Source organism: Nannobrachium achirus (assembly GCF_963921795.1).
Source record: "Nannobrachium achirus genome assembly, chromosome: 19".
NCBI classification, from domain to species: Eukaryota; Metazoa; Chordata; class Actinopteri; order Myctophiformes; family Myctophidae; genus Nannobrachium; species Nannobrachium achirus.
In genome coordinates this window covers 7049478-7070704 of record NC_137826.1, presented here as the reverse complement: position 1 = coordinate 7070704, position 21227 = coordinate 7049478, and the positions used below count along the sequence as shown (strand labels likewise).

The 21227-nt window shown below is 42.6% G+C and overlaps 1 protein-coding gene across 2 annotated transcripts; it reads left to right on the top strand.

Moving 5' to 3' along the window:
- Window positions 1–1398: 1398 nt before the first annotated feature.
- Window positions 1399–19648, top strand: LOC308304539 (protein-tyrosine sulfotransferase 1-like). Of its 2 annotated transcripts, none has more exons than XM_080749163.1 (8): window positions 1399–1619; window positions 5204–5540; window positions 5969–6051; window positions 7021–7361; window positions 9553–9711; window positions 10921–11177; window positions 15031–15232; window positions 18410–19648. In XM_080749163.1, exons 3-8 carry the CDS (start codon window positions 5982–5984, stop codon window positions 18443–18445), a joined length of 1065 nt encoding a protein of 354 aa, XP_080605289.1. In that variant the 5' UTR covers window positions 1399–1619; window positions 5204–5540; window positions 5969–5981; the 3' UTR covers window positions 18446–19648. The 2 variants fall into 2 exon arrangements, with proteins under 2 accessions (XP_080605289.1, XP_080605290.1); XM_080749164.1 differs by having other exon boundaries at window positions 18339–19648.
- The last annotated feature ends 1579 nt before the right edge of the window (window positions 19649–21227 follow it).

The following is a 21227-nucleotide window of genomic DNA, read 5'->3' as shown; positions in this document are numbered from 1 at the left end:
TGGTCTGGCACCTTCGTACCTCTATGACTGCCTGCATAGATATGTTCCAACCCGCCCACTCAGGTCCTCTAGTGCAGACCTACTTGAGGCGCCAACAATGAAATATAAAAAATATGGTGAAGCAGCTTTCTGCTTCTACGGACCGACAGCTTGGAATAAACTCCCACTACACCTAAGACAGGCAGCCTCTGTGGATAGCTTTAAAGCACAGCTCAAGACCTATTTCTTTACTCTTGCTTTTAGCTAAATTTTTAAATCCCTGTGCTGCTAATTGACGTCCGCACTGTTCTGAAATTGTTATTTCTCTGCTTAATTGTAATAATTTTAATTATTTCTTTTTATTCTGTATTTTTTATTTTATTTTACTGTTTCTCTGTTAAGCACTTGTGCTTCATTTTCTGCTCTGTAAAGCGCTTTGAGCTGCATTTCATGTCATGAAAGGTGCTATACAAATAAAGTTTTATTATTATTATTATTATTATGGTCGCAACAGATAAATCAATAGCCTAAAAGGAATATTTATTTCCGTCACATTTTACATATGTTTTAATACTTTTCAGACTCCAAATGCAGTAATACACATTAGATTTGAGCCTTCATTACTCATATCATGAGCATCCATCCAGTCTGGCCAGGAGGTCAGTCAGTCAGTCAGTCATAAAATGAAAATAATGCACGGTTTCCTCTGCTGTCGGTCTGTAAATGTGTGTTTTAATGTAATGCACATTGTAAGACTTTTGCATATATTTTCAATTTGGTGCAAACACACACACGCACGCACGCACACACGCACGCACGCACGCACACACACACACACACACACACACACACACACACACACACACACACACACACACACACACACACACACACACACACACACACACACAGAGTGATTTTTTAAAATATAAATCTTTAATCAAACATTATGACAATAATGACATACAATTAACAAGACAATACGAAACAGACAATACAGTACAGTCAACACATCATAGCCAGGGCCAGGGGGAATTACTAAACGAAAATATTACACATTGAGTGAGTGAGTGAGTGAGTGAGTGAGTGAGTGAGTGAGGTCACTGAGGTCAGGTCACTGAGGGAGTGACTGAGAGTGTGTGTGTGTGAGTGAGTTCAGTTGTAAAGCCAATAGATTGATGGCACAGGTCCCCCAGGGCCCTGTTATTTTCCTGACAGCACAGGAGGCCGCCAGCAACACCCACACACGGACCATAAACACGGTGGAGTGGTCCTTTATTACCATCCTCCGCTCCACCAATGGGAAGCATCGGTACAGATGTGCTGTGGAATCCAGCCCTGGCGTCGACCAATCAGCGACCGATGTTCCCTTTCCCCCCCCCCCAGACAGACAGCAGCAGCGTTTCGTTTCACTTCTGCTGCACGACCTGACGTTCTGACTTGATACACTGTAACTTCTGCTGTGTGTGTGTGTGCTGGCTACACACGCGTTAACGTCGGCCCGGGGATCTCATATTTGTAATCACTGTAATCGCCAATGTATGACAATCATCGTCAATACAAGACGGAATAAATCGACCCAGCAGACATTTCAATCTTCGAACGCGTTTCAGATCTCCAGTGGAACTGTGCAGACATGGGTGAGTAGTTGTTGTTTTTGTAATTTTTGTTGCCATCATTGTGGGTTTTCGGAACCCGGGCCGGCGGCCTAGAAGAACACAGAACGGTTAGGTTGATAAAACGGTTCGGTTTCATAGGTTACATGATGAATGAATCGGATCTTTGGCGACAGACCCTGTTTGGTTTGGAGGTAACGTTTCCAGTCAGTGTTGTGAACTGGCGATGGCTTCCTGGCTGGCTGGCTGGCTGGTCGGGTCGTTCACCTGGCTAGTGTGGCTGCATTCCTGCTGTCAGACTGGGCCGCTGCCAGGAGCTTTGTCTATACTATAGCATCATCCAGATGTTTAAGGTAGAGTAGACTGATAAGATAACCTTTGGTTAGGTTACATCATGTACCCTCCCTCTGAGAGTTAAACAAATGGATGAAGACTGAGGACTTCGGACTGTGTATCCATGGCCAGATGTTTTTGAAGGTATTAATAGGCCTATATACCGTAGGAGATTTGTCTGAGCATTGTCTAGCATCACCCCCAGCCAGATGTTCAATGCATTATATAGGAGCTTTGTCTAGCATCAGCCAGATATTAAAGCTATTAGATGAGCCTGCAGGCTTTCATAATAATCCCTGTCTACACACACACACACACACACACACACACACACACACACACACACACACACACACACACACACACACACACACACTACTTTTTATACTGTATTTTTATTTGGTGCACTCTCACCACATGTAGTCATGATCCTATGTACAGTAGTAGTAGTGGCTGAAATACTTACACATCCATATCTTTTTAGTGCGTTTTATTCAAGAGATTTGTGGACCGGCTTATCTCAGATCAACACATGCTGTGTAGCCTTATCTAGGTCAATTCCTAGTTTCATCAGAGCTCATACAAATACCACTTAACTATGCAACATAATAGTTGTGTAACTTACTCTGTTGAAAAACATGCTACCAAGGTATTTGCACTACTTGGGCCTACGGTATGTCTCTCCATGATGTGGCACGTACGTTGGCTAAATCTCTGCGTGGAAATGTTTTAAACAAAGTTAATGGTAGTTTCCCAAACCTATCTGTGCTGTCCTTGGTTGCAGATGCTTATGTTAGAACTAGGATGCATGAGCTATTACTACTACTCTAGCCAGATGGAGAGGAGCGGTTACTTACCTCTCCAAACACACACATGTCTACCATATGCCTGGCTATCTTCCCACCCAATGCACAGAAAAGAATATAGTAAATACCCTTCTTTCTCTAGTGTAGGAGTGCAACAGTTAATCAAACTATAAAAAGTAGGAATAACAAATTCCAAAAAGGTAGTACATCCAAATCTTTAAATCAGTGGAGGACAAAGTACATTTCTCCACTTTTTTATTGACACACAGCAACAAGAACGCTTACGCGTTTCAGCTATGAGTCTTCATCAGAGCATTGCTCCAAATGCTCTGATGAAGACTCATAGCTGTACGTGTTCTTTTGGGAATTTTTAATTCCTACTTTTTATGTATACTGGACTTTAATTTTAGCACTCCACTGAGGAAACCCCAATGCTGATGGGCAACCTCTTTTTCTTATTTAGTTAATCGAACTAATCCATTTTAATTTATTTTAAATATACAGTAGCAGATACACACATTATTGTAATCTTGTAGATATTCAATTTTCGTGTGACACCATTGTACGTCTAAGTATAATGGTTATGGATGAGCAGATAGTCTGGGTACTGTGTAATATTCTCCTCAATGACAAGTGTCACCAAGGCCTTCCATAGTTATTTCTGCAAGTAGTACAAATGCATCAGACAGTTAAGACGATATTTAACCCATTTAGAACGGGTACACATCATTGTGTATCATTATTTTATGCTTTAACTATTGAAAAATAGCAGATATACAAGCTCAAAGCGCGGCACCGAGTGCCGCGCTGCGAGCTTGTAGATCTGCTATTTTTAAAAAATCGTGAAAATTAGAATTTTGACCCGATTCTATAAGTGTCTTTTGAATCCCTCTAAGGTTTTTTGAAAAACCCTATGTTTCTATGTCAGCAATCTGGCCAGCCATCGTCAAAGAAAAGGTCCTTTTCACTTAACTGACTCAGAATGTATAAATAGGCTTTTACAGATGTGGTGGGGAAAGCTTTTATGCTTTAACTATTGAAAAATAGCAGATATACAAGCTCACAGCGCGGCACCGAGTGCCGCGCTGCGAGCTTGTAGATCTGCTATTTTTTTTTTTATCGTGAAAATGAGAATTCTGACCCGATTCTATAAGTGTCTTTTGAATCCCTCTAAGGTTTTTTGAAAAACCCTATGTTTCTATGTCAGCAATCTGGCCAGCCATCGTCAAAGAAAAGGTCCTTTTCACTTAAATGGAGCTCAGTTAGTCTGTTCTTGAGAGACTACTGTGTCAGTGGTTCTCAAACCTTTTCATGTGAAGGACCCCCAAAATGATGTTTATTTGGCCACGGACCCCCATCTAAAAATATTTAGTTCCAGGGACCACCCAGAAGCAAAATTCGAGTTACAAACTTCTCTTTGAAAATACATATATTCAAAGATTTGCACACATTTTCACAACTTTTTCAAAAATAGCAGATCTACAAGCTCGCAGCGCGGCACTCGGTGCCGCGCTGTGAGCTTGTAGATCTGCTATTTTTCACTGGTTAAAGCATTCAATAATTCTAGGCCTAAATGTATAAATAGGCTTTTAAAGATGTGGTGGTGAAGCCTTCGTCACGCTGCAGATTGCAGAAGTGAATGTGGGAAGTTGCAGCGTGGCCCCGTGCATTGAAACGTGATCTTGAAACGGTTTGCCTCGCGTTCGAGCGCGGTCTAGACTGTCACTGAAAACGAAAAACACGGGGAGGTAGCAATTAGTGGCTTTGCATACACCGTGTGAGTGTGTCCGAGTCGACGTTGAAACGGCCCGGCCGTTTTGTGTCTGCTGCGCCTGCCTCAAATACTGCTTATAAGAGAGCAGTGTTACTGGGCTGCCTTAAGCCCCAGTTCTTGGCTTGTGTGTGCTCACTTATGCTATGTATACAGTAATAACAGTATACCAGGGGTCTTCAGCGTTTTCAGGCCAAGGACCCCTTAGTCAAGAGAGAGATGAAGCAGGGACCCCCACAACCTTTTCATAGATTCCATATAGTTTCATCGCTTGACAGCACAATCGTCAGTGTATTTTGGATTCATGTCAATTTGTGTTTTCAGATATTTAACCACTTGAACCTTCAATACTTACTGAAACCTGACCTTTCACTCTGTAATTAGTCGTCTCTTTTCCCCCTCTACACCAAACTCTTTGCCAAAAATAGACGATCTATAAGCTCACAACACCTCGCAGCGTTGTGAGCTTGTAGATCGGCTATTTTTGGCTAGTTCTCAGAACAAGGACACTTAGGGTTCACGTGGTTAAAAACAAAAAAAAAGAAGGAAAAATGTTTCTATCACACAAAGATTTGGAGGTCCCCCTGTAGTAACTCTGAGGACCCGCTAGGGGTCCTGGACCCCTGTTGTATACTATTTAATAATATATCATGCCTCGCTTCACGTGTGTAACATTATTCCTCTGCTGTCTCGTGTAGGTCTGATAGGTGAGCCGTGGAGGAGCCTGGCAGGCATGGACGAACCCCAAGGCTGAGGCCTCAGGTCAGGAGGAGGGTGAAGAAGAATCCCCCCCCGGGGGACCACTATCTCGTTCACACCTTGTTCTCGGCCCCCCTCGACCACACCTTTTTGTCTGCATACCAGAGGGCCCCACCCCGTCGCTGTCATCTTCTCTGTGAACCTCTCCTGGGGCTGTCAAGTACAAATAAGACATCGTTCCTCTGAGTTCTAAACCGGTCGGTTTAGAACTCAGTCCTCCGCGGCTCCGCCGGTGTTCTCCATGGAATCACTGATGTCGATCTGACCCCCTCCTAGGTAGGGCTGTCACGATATGACATTTTACATGACGATTAATTGTCACTCAAATAATTGGCGATTAACGATTTAATTGTGTTTTTGTCGTTGATAATTACATTTCTGTTTGGCTTTTAGGCTTTGAAGTTGTACATGGTAGATATGACACATAACCTAAATATACAAAGAAATGACTGATATATTTGACAACTTACTACTTAAAAAATAACTTTGATAGTGGAAATAGCCGATCTACAAGCTCACAACGCGTCGCGATGCGACGCGTTGTGAGCTTGTAGATCTGCTATTTCCACAACTTTTTTTACTTAAAAAAAATATATGAACTTTTTTCAACATGGAAACGATTATGACGATTATGACAAAATAATTGCGATAATGTCAAATAATCACGATTAGACGATTATGTAATAATTGTGACCCCCTCCTAGGCGACCACCAACCATGAGGAACAGCAGGTCGACCGTGCTGTTGGGCTGCGTGCTGCTCTGCTCCGTGTCCCTCCTGTACCTGGGTAAGGGTTTACGATATTTATCGCGTTAAAGTTATACCATGTAACTTTTTTTATAAAACAAATCTTAAAATTGTCCTAACTCTTAAATCGCTAAAGTTTTAGAACACCCACTCCGTTATTTTCAGCTTCTGAAGCCTTCTCTTTATATATTTTCTTCTAGCAGTGACAGGGGCGGGATTTCCCGGCAAAATGACGTCATCATACACTACCGGCCAATCACAGCGAGGGTTATACACTGCCGGCCAATCACAGCACATCTTGAAGTGGGGTCGCTAGCTATCACAATAGGGCGGCCATATTTGTAGGCGCCCGTGTGTCTCTATCTATACTCGGGTGAAACACTCCGTTTCTCCGGAATGCCTGAACGCACAGGAACCAGGGACCCCTCCAAAGATAGATCTCGGCGAGATGGAGGCAGACGCGGGGGTGACGCGGGGGTGTGAGGCCTGGTCCGCGGCGAAAAACGGCCGAAAGACGCGGACGCTACTGACCACTAGTTGAGCAACTTACACAGTATAGCTTTAATCAAAATATCCCCAACATCCATTATCCTGGGGAGGGACATTTGCCATAAATGGCAGATCTACAAGCTCACTGCACCGCGTTGTGAGCTTGTAGATCGACTATTTTGACAGAGATTTGGTAGAAAGTGAAAAAAATATGTTATTTCTAGAGGTTATTTCGTTTTTACAAATTATAGAGGGTTTATGTGGTATCAGATATGCAGCTCGGCAAATAAAAGGTGAATTGATCCCAGTGCATGACAGAAAAAAATGTATCTCCACGATACGATTATTGCGAGTGTTTTTTACAGCGATAAGTTCTCAGTCCTGGGGACTGATTTCAGTCTTGAGGATTCCATAGGGAATATTTCTGAGATCAGTGCAGATCTGCAAAAAAAGTCTTGGGGTCCTTTTTGGCTTTAACCTCTGCGATAAACGATATTAACGATTATCGTCCCATCCCTAGGCATGAGCGGGGTGGAGTGTCCGCCCAAGAGCTGGCGGCGCCACCGCTGGGGGGCCGAGTTCGGGCCGGGCTCGGCCAACCAGAGCCTGTCGACACCCGGTCCCCCCGAGGACACACCGCTCATCTTCATCGGCGGCTTCCCCCGCAGCGGCACCACGCTGATGCGCGCCATGCTGGACGCGCACGGCGCCGTGCGCTGCGGCGAGGAGACCCGCGTCATCCCCCGGCTGCTGGGCATGCGCGCCACCTGGAGCCGCTCGGCCAAGGAGAGGATGCGGCTGGAAGAGGCCGGGGTCACGGACCAGGTGCTGGACTCGGCCGTGCGGGCCTTCCTGTTAGAGGTGAGATGACGTTCACGTAGGGGGGAGGGATATGGTGATGATTATCGTTGAGATGACACGATGTCTCCACGATATGCCTTTTCAGAGGTATCGTATATATCGTGATACAATTGAGGGAGCCTTGTAAATAATCCTGTGTAATCGTTAATACAGGGATTCATTGCCGAATTAAATAAACCAGCATTTTGGTCTAAATCAGAAGTTCTCAAACTTTAAAATGTCAAGGTCTCCACTTAACTCTGACAGTATACAAATGAAACCAAATGGACCCGTAAGGGTCCATTTGGTTTCATTTGTATACTGTCAGAGTTACATACTTGTAAAGTTCAATTTAGACCTCCCAAAAGGAACCCAGCGAGTCTAGTTTTTGTCAAGTAACTTGAAAAATAACCATAAAAAACTATGTGAAAAAGAATTGTGATAAGATTGTGTATCGTGATACAGCTTGGGAAAATATTGTGATATTGTATTTTTCCATATCGCCCACCCCTACGTTCATGCTTGCAAAATAAGCGGCAGAGTGTGCCTTCTGCCTCTGTGACAGAACTGCAGTGGAAACGAGAAATGAAGTTCAGCACGGCACTCACACAATAATTAAGCAATATTACACGAGAGGGTGTGCATTATCGTGGTTATTGGCACGCCAGCGTTGCTGCAGGAACGACGCGACAGCCGAGTTCCGTAGACAGTAAGTGCCAATAACCAAGATAAAGCCCGATCCTCGAGTGTAATATTGCGATTATACAACAGTTACCCTTCAAAAAAACACGTCAATGTAATTTCATTGTAATTAAGATATTCGATTGAAATGTATAAATCTTTAATGCCAGATTTCGCGATTATGTCCCTGAATTTCACATGAAAACTGCTAGTGTTGCCGCTTAGCATAGTGCTGGGACACGACCCGGCACAGCTGATGTTTACATTTGATTAGACCCGTGTGGTAATGCTCATTATTAGCACGGATAGAAAGCTATTTCAAACAATTCGGCTTCGGCGGAACTACCTGTTGTATAATATTCAATATTTCAATGACATATACCGGTATATTCTATTTTCTGAAGTTGTCTTTCTAAAAACAGGTCAATTCGCATAAACAGAAAAGCACTTAAAAAAAATCCATGAGTTTCACATCATCCACTTGACATGACAGCTGGCGTATGGTCAACAGTCAAACCTGTTTGCTTGGCCCAGCAGTAAACTGACCCATTGAACCCCTAACTGGTTGCCTCCACCGTGTAGTGTACTGTTCACATTGTAAAAATCAAACCTCGGTTCGAAGTGGAGCGGTGAATTTGAGCAGTTCCAGGTAAATATATATATATATATAATTGAACTCAAGTGTCCATGGCATGAGTAATCAATTTGAAAAAAGTCAACTCAATCTGAGTTCCCAGAGGTAATTTCTTCCGCCACTAGGTGGCGAAAACAGTTCAAACTCAACCAGATAGTTGTGGGACACTGGACACACATTGTTGTGGGACACTGGACACACATTGCTGCTCATAGCGGAGCTGTGCTTCACACCGCTCCAAAAATACTTAGACATGCAGAACATTTGCCATTCTTAATACATCGTTTAATTTGAAAGCATATCCTTGTATCGTTTTAACACAATCTTCATCGTGTTGTCACATTTATTGTTGAATTACTGTATATACGAGGGTTCCCAAAAAAACTATTTTCTAGGCCTGGTAAAGGTTTGGAATCAATACAATGTTTGGATATAATGTACATCATTTTTGGCCATTGATTTCGTCTAGCATTACGGGAAATAATGGCCTAATGTACAGTATGCAGGACGTTAGCTTGTACAGTAGATCTGTTATGTTTGTCACGTGACCCCTTTGCCCGAGTGTGTCTTGGTGCATTGACAGCACACTGGATTAAGAAAGGGCCTCATGGCATACTATGATTGCTATAGGCCTGTAAACAGGGTAAAATACTTTAGAAAAGTTACAGAAAAGTTTTGAAAATTAATTGTTAAAAATATATCTCCAGTCATGGAGTCAGGAGGCCACTTGTCCTCCTGAGCCCTTGGTCTTATTTGCAGCACTCCTTTGCATTTAGCTCCTTTTTATTGTTTCTTTGCGTTTTAAAAGCACTATATAAATGATCTTTATTATTTATACTTGAGGTTGTTTTAACTGAATATTAACTGTGATGTTCTGTATGACGTTGTGTATTCCAGATCATAGTGGGTCACGGGGAGCCTGCAGCTCGTCTCTGTAACAAGGACCCGTTCGCCCTCAAGTCCATGGCTTACCTCGCACGCATCTTCCCCAAGGCCAAGTTTGTCCTCATGCTGCGAGACGGCAGAGCGACCGTCCATTCCATGATCTCACGAAAGGTGCGTACAGGGTTGCTCCTCAGTAGCCTCACCTGGCTTGGCCAGACTATATACTAATGCAGCTAACTAACTGCAGTACATGCCCTCCTTGTTTTAACATGGGTGGATTGTCTAGCTGAGCTAGGCTAGCTCCTCAGGGCTGTGGTCCCACGAAGGTCCTTACGACTTTTACGTTACAAACATACTGTCCTTGCCTGTTGTTCTCATCTCTGTGAGGTATAGCCAGCACATAGAAGGTGCTCTTATTTGACGACGTCACTGTTGGGGGGGAAACCTTGTCAGCTATCTTTTTCGTCCATGCCTTACCCCTTATCCCTAAACCTCTTTGACCTTTTTTCTACTATTTAGATTTTTTTTTTTAAATAATTCAAATAGCCTATCTACATCGACACGTTGTGAGCTTTTAGATCAGCTATTTGAAATAAAATAAAATATATTTTATAAAATAGTAAAAACAAAAAGGCAAAGAAGTTTTGGGATAAGCGGTAAGGCATGGACTAAAATAGAGCCCTGTATGTCCAAGAAAAGAACCTGTGTACCAATGGATCCAATGTAGTTTTTAGTCACAATCTCTCAGTTCAGACAGACCACTTTCACTTTCAAAATGTAGTCAAAAATAGCAGATCTACATGATGCAACGCGTTGTGAGCTGGTAGAGCAGCTATTGTCTCTTCTTTTGACACTGAAGTAGTACTATAAAGTAGGGCATGCAACATACTGAAAGATGGGGTGCCATGATTTCCCCCCAATACATGATGATCAGGTATTATGATTATACTAGGAGGAAGACATTTTCAAAAAAAGGGTACAGAAAGTGCTGCAGGAGGCGTCTACCTTTTTATGTCTATGTGGGTGGTGACCAAGCTGAAGTTAGCCACACCCACCCACAGTGTTGGATGTATGGTAAAAGGGGAGAAGATGAGTTTATGATGTCATTAACTCTGTGTTTTTCGATCAGGCCTTTTGCACATGTGCAAATTTGCATAACCCCACCACATTACTCTATTAGAGTAATGTGTCTATCTACTCGATAGACACATACAAAACAGAAAAAGTACAAAACTATGGCACAACCTCTTGAAGTATGGACATAGTGGTATCTGCCCAACATATGTCATAGATACTGTATATTCTCAGGGCTTTTATTAGATGGAGCAATGTCGAGAAACGGCAACACAATTCTCCTCTCCTCCCCCTCTCCTCGTACAGGTGACCATCTCAGGCTTTGACCTGAACAACTACAGGGACTGCCTGACCAAGTGGAGTGGCGCGGTGGAGGCCATGTTCAGCCAGTGCCAGGGCGGGGAGGCGGAGGGCCGCTGTCTGCCCGTGCGCTACGAGCAGCTGGTGCTGCACCCCGAGGAGGAGATGCGCAAGCTGCTGCGCTTCCTGGAGCTGCCCTGGGACACAGCCGTGCTGCACCACGAGGAGCTCATCGGGAAAGCCGGAGGAGTGTCCCTGTCCAAGTGAGTGTGCACGCGTGTGCCGTGCACGGGAGACTTTGAAGAGCATGAGAAGTTTAGGCCTGACCTCGATTAGTTGAATAGTCGAATAATCGATTGAGGGAGTCTCAGTTCACTGCTTGCCTGGGATCCCTTCACTTTTCGGGGTTTTGATCCGGTCGGGAGCGGAAACCACTTTACGTCATGTTTGTAGTCCTAGACAGACTACACTTTCCCCCGAGAAACCCTGATGACGCGAGGTTAGTTCACTAACAATCTCTTAATCGAATAATAATAAAATTAAATATAATGTGTTATATGAATTAACAAATAGTTTGAAAAAATAGGATATATCATGATTTATTGGAAAAAACCAAGCAAGTATTCTTTAATCAGACATTAACTCATACCCTGCCAAGCCCGAGGAACCCGAGAATTTTGGGATGTCCCTCCCTGCCACGCCCGAGGAACCCGAGAATGGCCGCCATTTTGAAAGAAAAAAAAAAAAAAAATCATTTTTTTTTTATTTTTTTTTTGGACCCCAAAAACGTTAGTAGGCATGATAGCGATCGCGAAATTGCTTGTTTAACCCCCATACAACCCCCATACAACTCAGGTAGCAGACCTCCAAGCTCACAACAGTGTAAAACATAGTGGCTGCTATCTCATGAATGCCTGAACGGATTTCCATTCGGATTCTTTTGTTTGAAAGCTGTGAGCAATGTGGACACACGTGGTGCATTATCTAGGCATGGGTGTGCATGATCCGTGCACTATGAATTACATGGAAGTCTATGGAGACAGTTTGGCAGGATTGGAGTACGAAGGTATTGTTAAATGGCAGCAAATGAGTTAAGCACCCCCCACAGCCCAAATGGAATGATCTTTTATTGCATAAGATTGTTAATGCAATCAGATATATATACGCTAGCGCCAGACCGATAAATCAGTTTGAAAATATATCCAGCAATAGACATCCATATTGGCAATTATGCAGCTGATGTGTCTTTTGATTTTTAACCACTTTCACCATGACGTCCCTATTGTGGGCACTTCATTATAGGTGAAAATGTTCAAACTTTTTCCAATATAGCACAACTACAAGCTTCTAGATTCAATTTTTAAATGTTCAAACTTTAATGACGTCTAATATACACACACAGGGTTTGTAGTCCGTTTACTGCAACTGGCTCCAGTAAATTGGCAGGTTAGGAGTTTGGGTGAAGCCTGGTTGAAGCCATGTATTTCAGTATACAGTGTCAGTTAGTAACCTGCTCATACACACCTGTTGCTTGAAGACACACTGCATGGTGTGAACACAATATGTAACTCATCTTACATCACACTTTGTATGGTAAGTGGATATTGTATGCCGTTTAGAATGCAGTCATTGTTTACTTAACGCTTTCAGTCTGGGGTGTCTGAGAACCAGCCAGTGGCTCTGTCATCTGTCATTACAAAGCCTAAAATTACGTCTCTCTCTCTCTCCCACGCAAATTGGCATGCAGATTGCTGCTCTTGTCTTCCTCGTAATACTCTTCCTCATAATATACTTTCAGTACACTGTATCTATCCTTTTAGAAAGAAGGTAAATATTTACAGTACTTCTCCTTGTATGGGCTGTTTTTTCGTTAGTTAGTTACAGTAGCTCCATGGATGGAGGTCCGTGCTCAAATGGACATAGGGACCCACACACAAAGCCAGACCTAGGAGCATGTTAGCACCGCTCAAAAAAATATATATACTAAAATACCAAGAGCAAAACAATACACAATGAACATGAGACAACATACTGTTTATTATAGACACATTGCCTTGTGGAAACAGTAACTCTCAGCCTGAGTCTTTGAACGCCAAGGAGTAGACCTACAAGTGAGTTTTCAAACGTGATTTAAACACAGGCTGGGGTTGAGATGCTTTAACATGGGGTGGATGCTCTTTCTGGACACAGTTTGGGCACTACATCGTCACTGTCGGGCAGAAACCTCGTATCTCCAAGTTTCAAGTGTGTATGTTTTTTCGCGAAGTAAAGCCCTGCTTCATCAGACAAGGCCGTCGCACAAAAGTAGTGAAAACGGCAGATCTACAAGCACACAACGCCTCGCGGTGCGAGGCGTTGTGTGCTTGTAGATCGTCTGTTTTCACTAGTTTAGTTCATTTTTGTAAATGATGAAAACGAACAGTTTTGGACATACAAGGTTTCCACCCGACAACGACGATATATAGATTATGTTTCCGTGCTACTCTGCTTGATGTTTTTGAGAATCTACAGTAGGGTGTGTCCAAACCAGTGTGTGATACCAGGGGAAAGGCATTCTTATTTGTTCTTTGGCCTGTAGAGCAGGTAGAGCTGGAAGGCTTCCCGGACCTCTTCATACTGGTCTGAATAGAAGAACATGGCTTACACAGAATGCTCGGAATCCTCTGGCATTCTATTTCATACTGTAATTAAACTACCTCCAGTGTTTTAACCACTTGTGTACAAAAGAATGTGTACAAAATTCCTCAAACAAAACTGAGAAGGTTTTAAAAATAGCCAATCTACAAGCTCACAACGTGTAGTGATGTGATGCGTTGTAAGCTTTTAGATCAGCTATTTGATAAGAGCTTATGTACAAAATAGGGCTTAAGGCAGTTAATACATTTTGGATGATCCCATTTCAATTGATTTGTTCTTATTGAGAAAACTGCTTATACATGACCATTTGTACATGTCTGTCAAAAGGATAAAACACCCAAGTAGCTCGAGAGCTTACTTCCATTGTGGTCCTAGTGTGTGTGTCGTGCATGACTGGATTGCTACTGCAGATGCATTTTGACACCAAAGACGTGTACATGCGGACGTCCACAGGGAATAAAGCTGAGTGTGGTTCTTTCTAGGGATGGGGCGATAATCGTTATTATCGTTTATTGTGATAAAAAATACTCACAATCATGCAGTGGAAATTTAATTTAAATTATCCTCCGTCATGCACTGGGATCAATTCACATTTTATTTGCCGAACTGCATATCTGGTACCACGTAGAGATGGACCGATTGCAAATTTCTTGGCCGATACCGATCCACCGGTTTTATGAAAGTCTGACCTGCCAAAACAGATTTTTCCGATACCGATTTCTTTAGCTAAGAACTAGAAAATAGAGTTGCTCCAATACCCTTTCTTTTCAGGTCAAGTAGGCCTACAAGACATACTTTAATTTGAGTACCAATAAGCTAGAAGATCACTAATGCCAAATCAATCACAATAGTACAATATCCAAAATCACAGACAATATCCAGTCTAATATGACCGTCTGGACTAGGCAGGAGGAAAGCAGGTGACGCATGCTTTTTTTCCCCCTTCTTTTTGGAGATGACATTGACAAAGGATTATGGAATATATCCTTACATTGCAAAGGTAATCAGCACCATCTGTATTCTGTAGGCTGCCACTAAGTAGACTGGCTGCTACTTGCTAATGTTTACTTTAGTCACAGGACCAGAGCATCATGCTGTGCAGGGCCATAGACACAATTGGCATAAAACCGGTATTTATGTCAGTGACCTGCCGGTCACCGATTCGTCCGGTTTGATATCATACCTGCTGATTTTTGATATTGGCCGATTCCGATTTCCATCCCTAGTACCACGTAAAACAGACCTAAATAACAAATCTCTTTGCCAAAAATAGCACATCTACAAGCTCAATAACGCTAATAACGCTAGCTAATAACGAGCTTGTAGATCTGCTATTTTTTGGCAAATGTTACGCCCCAGGATAATGGATTTTTTTATTTATTATATCGTAAATCGCAATTTCTTTGGTCACAATAATCGTGACATGATATTTTCATATCGTCCCATCCTTAGTTGTGTCTTTGTGTGGTGTGTGTGCAGGGTGGAACGCTCCACAGACCAGGTGATGAGGCCGGTCAACACAGACGCCCTGGCCACGTGGGTGGGCCACATCCCTGCCGACGTGGTGAGGGACATGGCCGACGTGGCCCCCATGCTGGCCCGCCTGGGCTACGACCCCATGGCAAACCCTCCCGACTACACCAGGCCCGCGCCCATCCACCCCGTCTTCAACTACTCACAGGTCAGACACTCAGAGTGATGTTTATGCCTAAAAATGTGTAGTATGATTCAGAAATTGTATTTGATTGTTTTGAGGCATGTCTTCTTTATTAGTTCAGTTTAGTTTATTTCCAGCTCTTTGGACAACAACATCACAAGGCACAATCACATGAGAGAGAAAAATAATAAGTCCAAGGCACAGGTTGTCAAGTCCATTTGACATATCAAAGTGTCCAAGATACTGGAAAGGGGGACAGGGAGAAGCATAGTGCTTATCGAGCCCTACCCCAGGCTCAGTTTGCAAAAGAAAATAGATAATAACTAGACCTTACCCGTTCAAAGATAATTATGTGCTCCAAAATATGTGTGGGTTGTGGGGAAAGTTACTGTAACTGGTGCGTGAGAATATGTGGGAGCATCATAATGTAAGGAGCAGCCCATGGAGGAGTGTATATTTATGATGGATACAAATAATTTAACAGCAAAATTAGGTGAATAGAGGTATGGGGATGTATGCACTTACTCCACATAGTTTTTCCATACCCGTTGAAAGATGACCCGGTGCATGCATGACCCATGCATGCAGAGAGAGATAGAGAGAGAGAGAGAGTGTCTCTTCACTGCAACATTCCTAACTGTGAGAGAGGTGTGTGTGGGGCTATGGGATCCCATGGCCTGGAGGAACGGACCGTAACCCTGACAACAGGCTGAGCTGAACAGGCTGTGCTGTACAGAAGTGGTGAAGAAACGCTAATAAATAGCTTGAATTTGGTAAAAATGGAAATCGGGCTCGGTCACCGTCAGTATAATGCTAATGGCCAATGTCATGTGAAAATTGGGATCAGTTGCTGAAGAGATAAAGGTGGAAATGCATTTTGTGACTGACTGACTGACCTACTACTGACTGACCACTGACTGACCGCTCTCCCTAATTATAGTATGGATAGTAATAATAATATTTAATAATAGATCAAAATAGATAATTGTCAGGGTTTTCAGCACTCTTCAAAAAGTATGTGATTAAAGTGGTATATTTTCACACATTCATACTCTGCATCCCTCCTGCACATGTGACCTTTATCATGTGATGCATTTATTAGACAGTACAGTGTAGAGTAATGGGGCAAAGGGCGGATAAAGGGAGGTGATAGGCGATGTAGACCATGAGCCCTACTCAATCCCAGGCTGTCGTGGGTGGTCTGTGGTACAAAGTACCTTATTGAACCATCAGGGAAAATGACAGAGACATGTTTACCAAACTTGGATTTTGGGACTTTGTTCCCCAAACAGTCCCAATCCAAACTCCACGTGTAATTTCAGAGATGTATAAATGGATTGTTTTGCTTTGTTACAAAGAATGTGAAGACCTCTACTCTGAGGGTGGGAAACTTGAATGTTTATCGGCCGTGCAATTGATGGGTTCACAAGTTTGACAGTTCAATTGAACTCTCTCTTCATTTAAGCGCCAAATCACAACATGTTAACACACACACACACACACACACACACACACACACACACACACACACACACACACACACACACCCTGAGCAAGCATTTACTGCGACAGAAGGAAAAACGTCCTCTTGACTGGAACAAATATCAGACAGAGCCAAGCACTAGGGTGGGCGGCCATCTGCCTTGACCATGTGGGTGGGAAAGGCAGTTGATTCGGTACAGTAGGGCGCTCACAGACTAAAAAGGCCCAATAAAAAGGAACAACCCACAAGTACACTGGCTTTCATTGCTGGTCTGTGTGATTATCCAAATGAAGAGGAGGCAGGAGGTAATTGTTTGGCAGTTAGATATGGCAGTCAGGGTTATGGGTGCTGAACTGGTTTTTCAAGTTCTTCCCGTGAAACAAAGTATGAGATGGCTAGGGCTGCAAGCGAACCTTCGGGGATTCGAACGTTCGTTCGTTACGTTGGCAATCGAAGTTCGAAATTAATGGGTTCAGGTTTTTTTCTTTTTTTTTCTTTCTTTTTTTTACACGAAAAATAATTATCAGAATGTGATAGGCCTATTCAGAATATCACAGTAGTAGAGATAGCCAAATTCGAAATAAGTTAGGCCTACCGGTAAACACTAACTGTTAATGGTGACCATTATAGTAGTTATAAAATGCACCAGAACAGCTTGGAGCGATCAAGGACCGTCCTCCGCTCCAATTCCGCTCCTATTTGGGGCCGCGAACCAGCCTCGCTGACACACGCTTGATCACAGTAGAGTGAGAGCAGCTGAGCTGGGCAGAGACAGACGTGTGTGTGCTCTGAACAGCAAACACCCATCCATGCACCCAAAGATTAAACAGCCTTTCTCCTAAGCATGAGCAAAGATGGATTTCATTGCAACCCCCTAAAGGATTATATAATGCGATTTCTGGGGTTGTTACATCGAGACCAGTTCAGCCTGAACGCGACGCGCTCCGACGCAGTCACCAAGTCTAATCATCATCCGTGCAACTCCGCTATACATTGAGCCTGTTCGTCAACAAACTGCGCAACATTTTCTCCGATTGGGTTGGATTTTCCAAGTGTTAGCCTAGGTGTTAATGCGGCCACGCATCCACGCGTTTTCAATGGATAAAACAGCGCATTTAAAACATTTCCTACACTGTTTTAGCTGGTTAAAGGTACAGTACGTTCGATGGTTCGAAGGTTCGAACGTTCGGTTTTTATTCAATTGAACGAACCATCTAAGGTTCGATGGTCCGTTCGGAAAATCCCCCCGAAGTTCGAATCCCTAAAACAGGGCTAGATTACAGCCCTAGAGATGGCACAGAAGTAGGCCTACATATCTTGGCCAGAAATGAAAACGAAAGTTGAAAAAAGAAAGTAGAAATAGCGTTTTTGTTATCAACTTGTCTGCTTGTTGATTTTTGTCACTTATGGGGATATGTTTTATCCCTGTTTCCACAAACTTTCCAGCCAGTCTTTTATGTTTTATAATATAAAAATGTAACTATGTAAATGTGCCATGTGTTCCTATTTTGGACTGTTTTTTCAATAAATAAATAAATATAATATTTTTAAAAATACTCTATTTTCAAAATGTGTTGTTGTACGAAGAAGCAAGTATATACAGCTTGAGTCGTTAAGAACAACCCTCTTTGTTTTTTCTTTTTGCAGATCAAACCCTGAATGTAATGCATTGCAATGATCCCAGTAATGACAGCAACTGATGTCTTCCCTCTCCCCAGAGTCCGAGAGCAACAGAAGCCCCGCATCCCAGTTAGAAATCCAGCAGCTCTGCCAGGGACTTGCTGGAATGGCCTTCAGCAAAATGATATCGCTTCATACGCTCTGACTGCCAGCTCACCAGCCTTGCTCACCCTTACAAGAGGATTTTGAAATGTTCCACGCAGATTTTCTTGTCATAAGCCATAGCCATATTTGGTTTCAAGTCATGTCACTAGCAAGTTTGTGTTAGTCAGCAGGAGGCCTCTGTGACTGTGCGATAGTTTAGCTAGCAGAATACTTCAGACAAAGTCAAATTTATTTCAGCTGCAGCAGGCCTGGCTGAACAAAAAAAAAAAAAAACTCCTTTGGCATTCTATTTTCATAATCTAATTGAACTACCTCTGGTGTTTGAACCACATTTAACCAAATTGTTAAAAAGTGTGTCAAACATTTCACATTACATAAACAATAAATACAATCAAAACATTTTGAAAATAGCCCGATTCACAAGCTCACTCGCAAACTTGTTTCTATATGCTAAACAGTTTCGAAGTACGCAAACTGGGCTTCTATGCTCACTGCAGCTCCACTCGACCCGCACACTGTATACAGTGTTGTTTTTTTTTTTTTTTTTTTTTTAATCGTGGCGTGGATCTCCTCTGTTTGCTTTACATAACCTCCGACACATCATTTGTCTCAGAGCTTTGTACACCCTCAGACAGCCCTATCTTCAAACCAGTCCATGGTGCGTTGCTGTTAGATTGTAGAAAGAAGACGATAAATCACGAGCTGACCAAATCTGACCAATCACACAAGGTGCTCACATCGGTGCCTCTGCGGTGATGTTCGGCTAGACAATCTTGGAGGTGCTAGAAATGCCGAAATGAACTTCGGCAGGACAACATGTTTGTTTGTTTTCTCTGCTATGATGTCATGTTCTCATTGATCTGCTGAAGCTGAAAAAAAAGTTTGACTTGTGCTTGGAGTATGCTGCAGGCTTCAATCCTTGGACTCCTGCTCAGGGAAGTTACTTGTTACAACAATGTTACATCCTATTCAACGTTAGTTTTGTCTCTCTCTCAAAGTGTATCTGAAAGAATTTGTAATCAATTCACCACCAATATGAATGTGCTTTTAGACCATTGTTTCTCTCTAACAGGGTGGCAACGGTTCAGAGTATGACTGTATATTTTTGAAGTACGTTTATTTTCTTAATAAATTATTTTGTTGTCTATCATTCATTAAAGAAATTGACATTGCTTGTTCTATGACTTTCATTTTACTTATGATGAACAGAAGGGTGAAGATTATATTTTTAAACCTGTTTCATTCACTTGTGTTCTTGGGTGTTTTCCTAACACACAAATAAATAAATGGAAATGATGTCCATTAACTACTTTAAACCTGGCATCCCTATTTTGGCCATGTCATAACTGACAACTGACACATTTCAGAATTGTTATTATTTGTATATAAATATCAGAAATAAACCTGCAAACTCACAATGCAGTGCCTGGCCTATGCATTGTGTGAGCTTATATTTGCTGTTCGTCATAGGACGAAGTACAGTAGGTATATAGGCCAGTAAACCCATATACTAGCAAAGATAGCCAATCTGCCATATCCGACACCACCGTTCTCATCATGGGCTGCTGAGGCATTGGCATGGAGGTTAAGTCTTAACCAAATCAAGTCTTAACAAAATTCGGGATTCCAATTCAAAAAGTAGCAAAAATAGCAGATCTACAAGCTCAAGACGTGTCGCAGTGCGACGCGTCTTGAAAGGCCCACTTCACCTCTGGGACAACCAGATCTTATTTTGTTGTTGTTTGGGATACGATCAACACAATCCTGAGTTATTTTTTGTGTTCAATCTGTTTTGAGATATTTTAGTATTTCAGCATGACTAGTGATGCATTTTGCATCATATGATGCAGAATGATGCATCATATGAGCACTGGAATGGATTATTGTGATATACAGTAGATGAAGGCACCGCATTGACCTCCAGCTGGTTACAAGTAATGGTCCTCACCTGCTCACCTCAAGGCTGGTTTGGCCGTGGGGCCTGGTGTAGGGTGAACGTAATGTGTGTGTGTGTGTGTGTGTGTGTGTGTGTGTGTGTGTGTGTGTTTTTTCTTCCTCACCTGCCAATGAGGAGGCCCCACCGGGAGGACGTAGCACCTCTGTCCCACTCTTGTTCAACACCCCTTGCCAGTCTGTGGGGGGTGTTGAAAATGGTATACCAAGACTATTGCTCACCAATGGACTCCCAATAGACAGGTTGACTCCAGTCACTCCAGTATATGGACTCTCCACAGTGGCTGGCCACCCTGAACCTCACCTGAAGCTCATAGCGGGAGTTACTGGAGGGCAGGTTGGTACAGTAACTCAGTCTGCATGCTGAATGAAGAATTCTGAACAAAATGAGAACAATTTACAGCAGAGGTTGAAATGAAAGCAATGGGGGAGTATTTCACTGGTTAAATGTTAAATGAATAGATGACTTTAAAAGAAAGAAAGAAAGAAAAGAAAAGATGAATAGACAAAAGAAACAGATGGACAAAGTTTTTGTGATTCTGATATATCTTGTAAAATTCTAGCTTTTGGTTATTTTTGTAATAATTCTATGCCTATACCTCCCATTGGTTGTTGTTGGTCCTGTAGTGAACTTCATTTTCCAAACATTTGTACCAACCATTGTTGTGATTCCAATAGAAACACAGGTTGGAGACGTTCTTGACATTCACGTTGACTGGAGGATACAGCTTGACTGAAAGTTTAACACAGAATGAATGAAAGGAGGCAAAGAACCAAACAGCTGAGTAAAGTTCACAA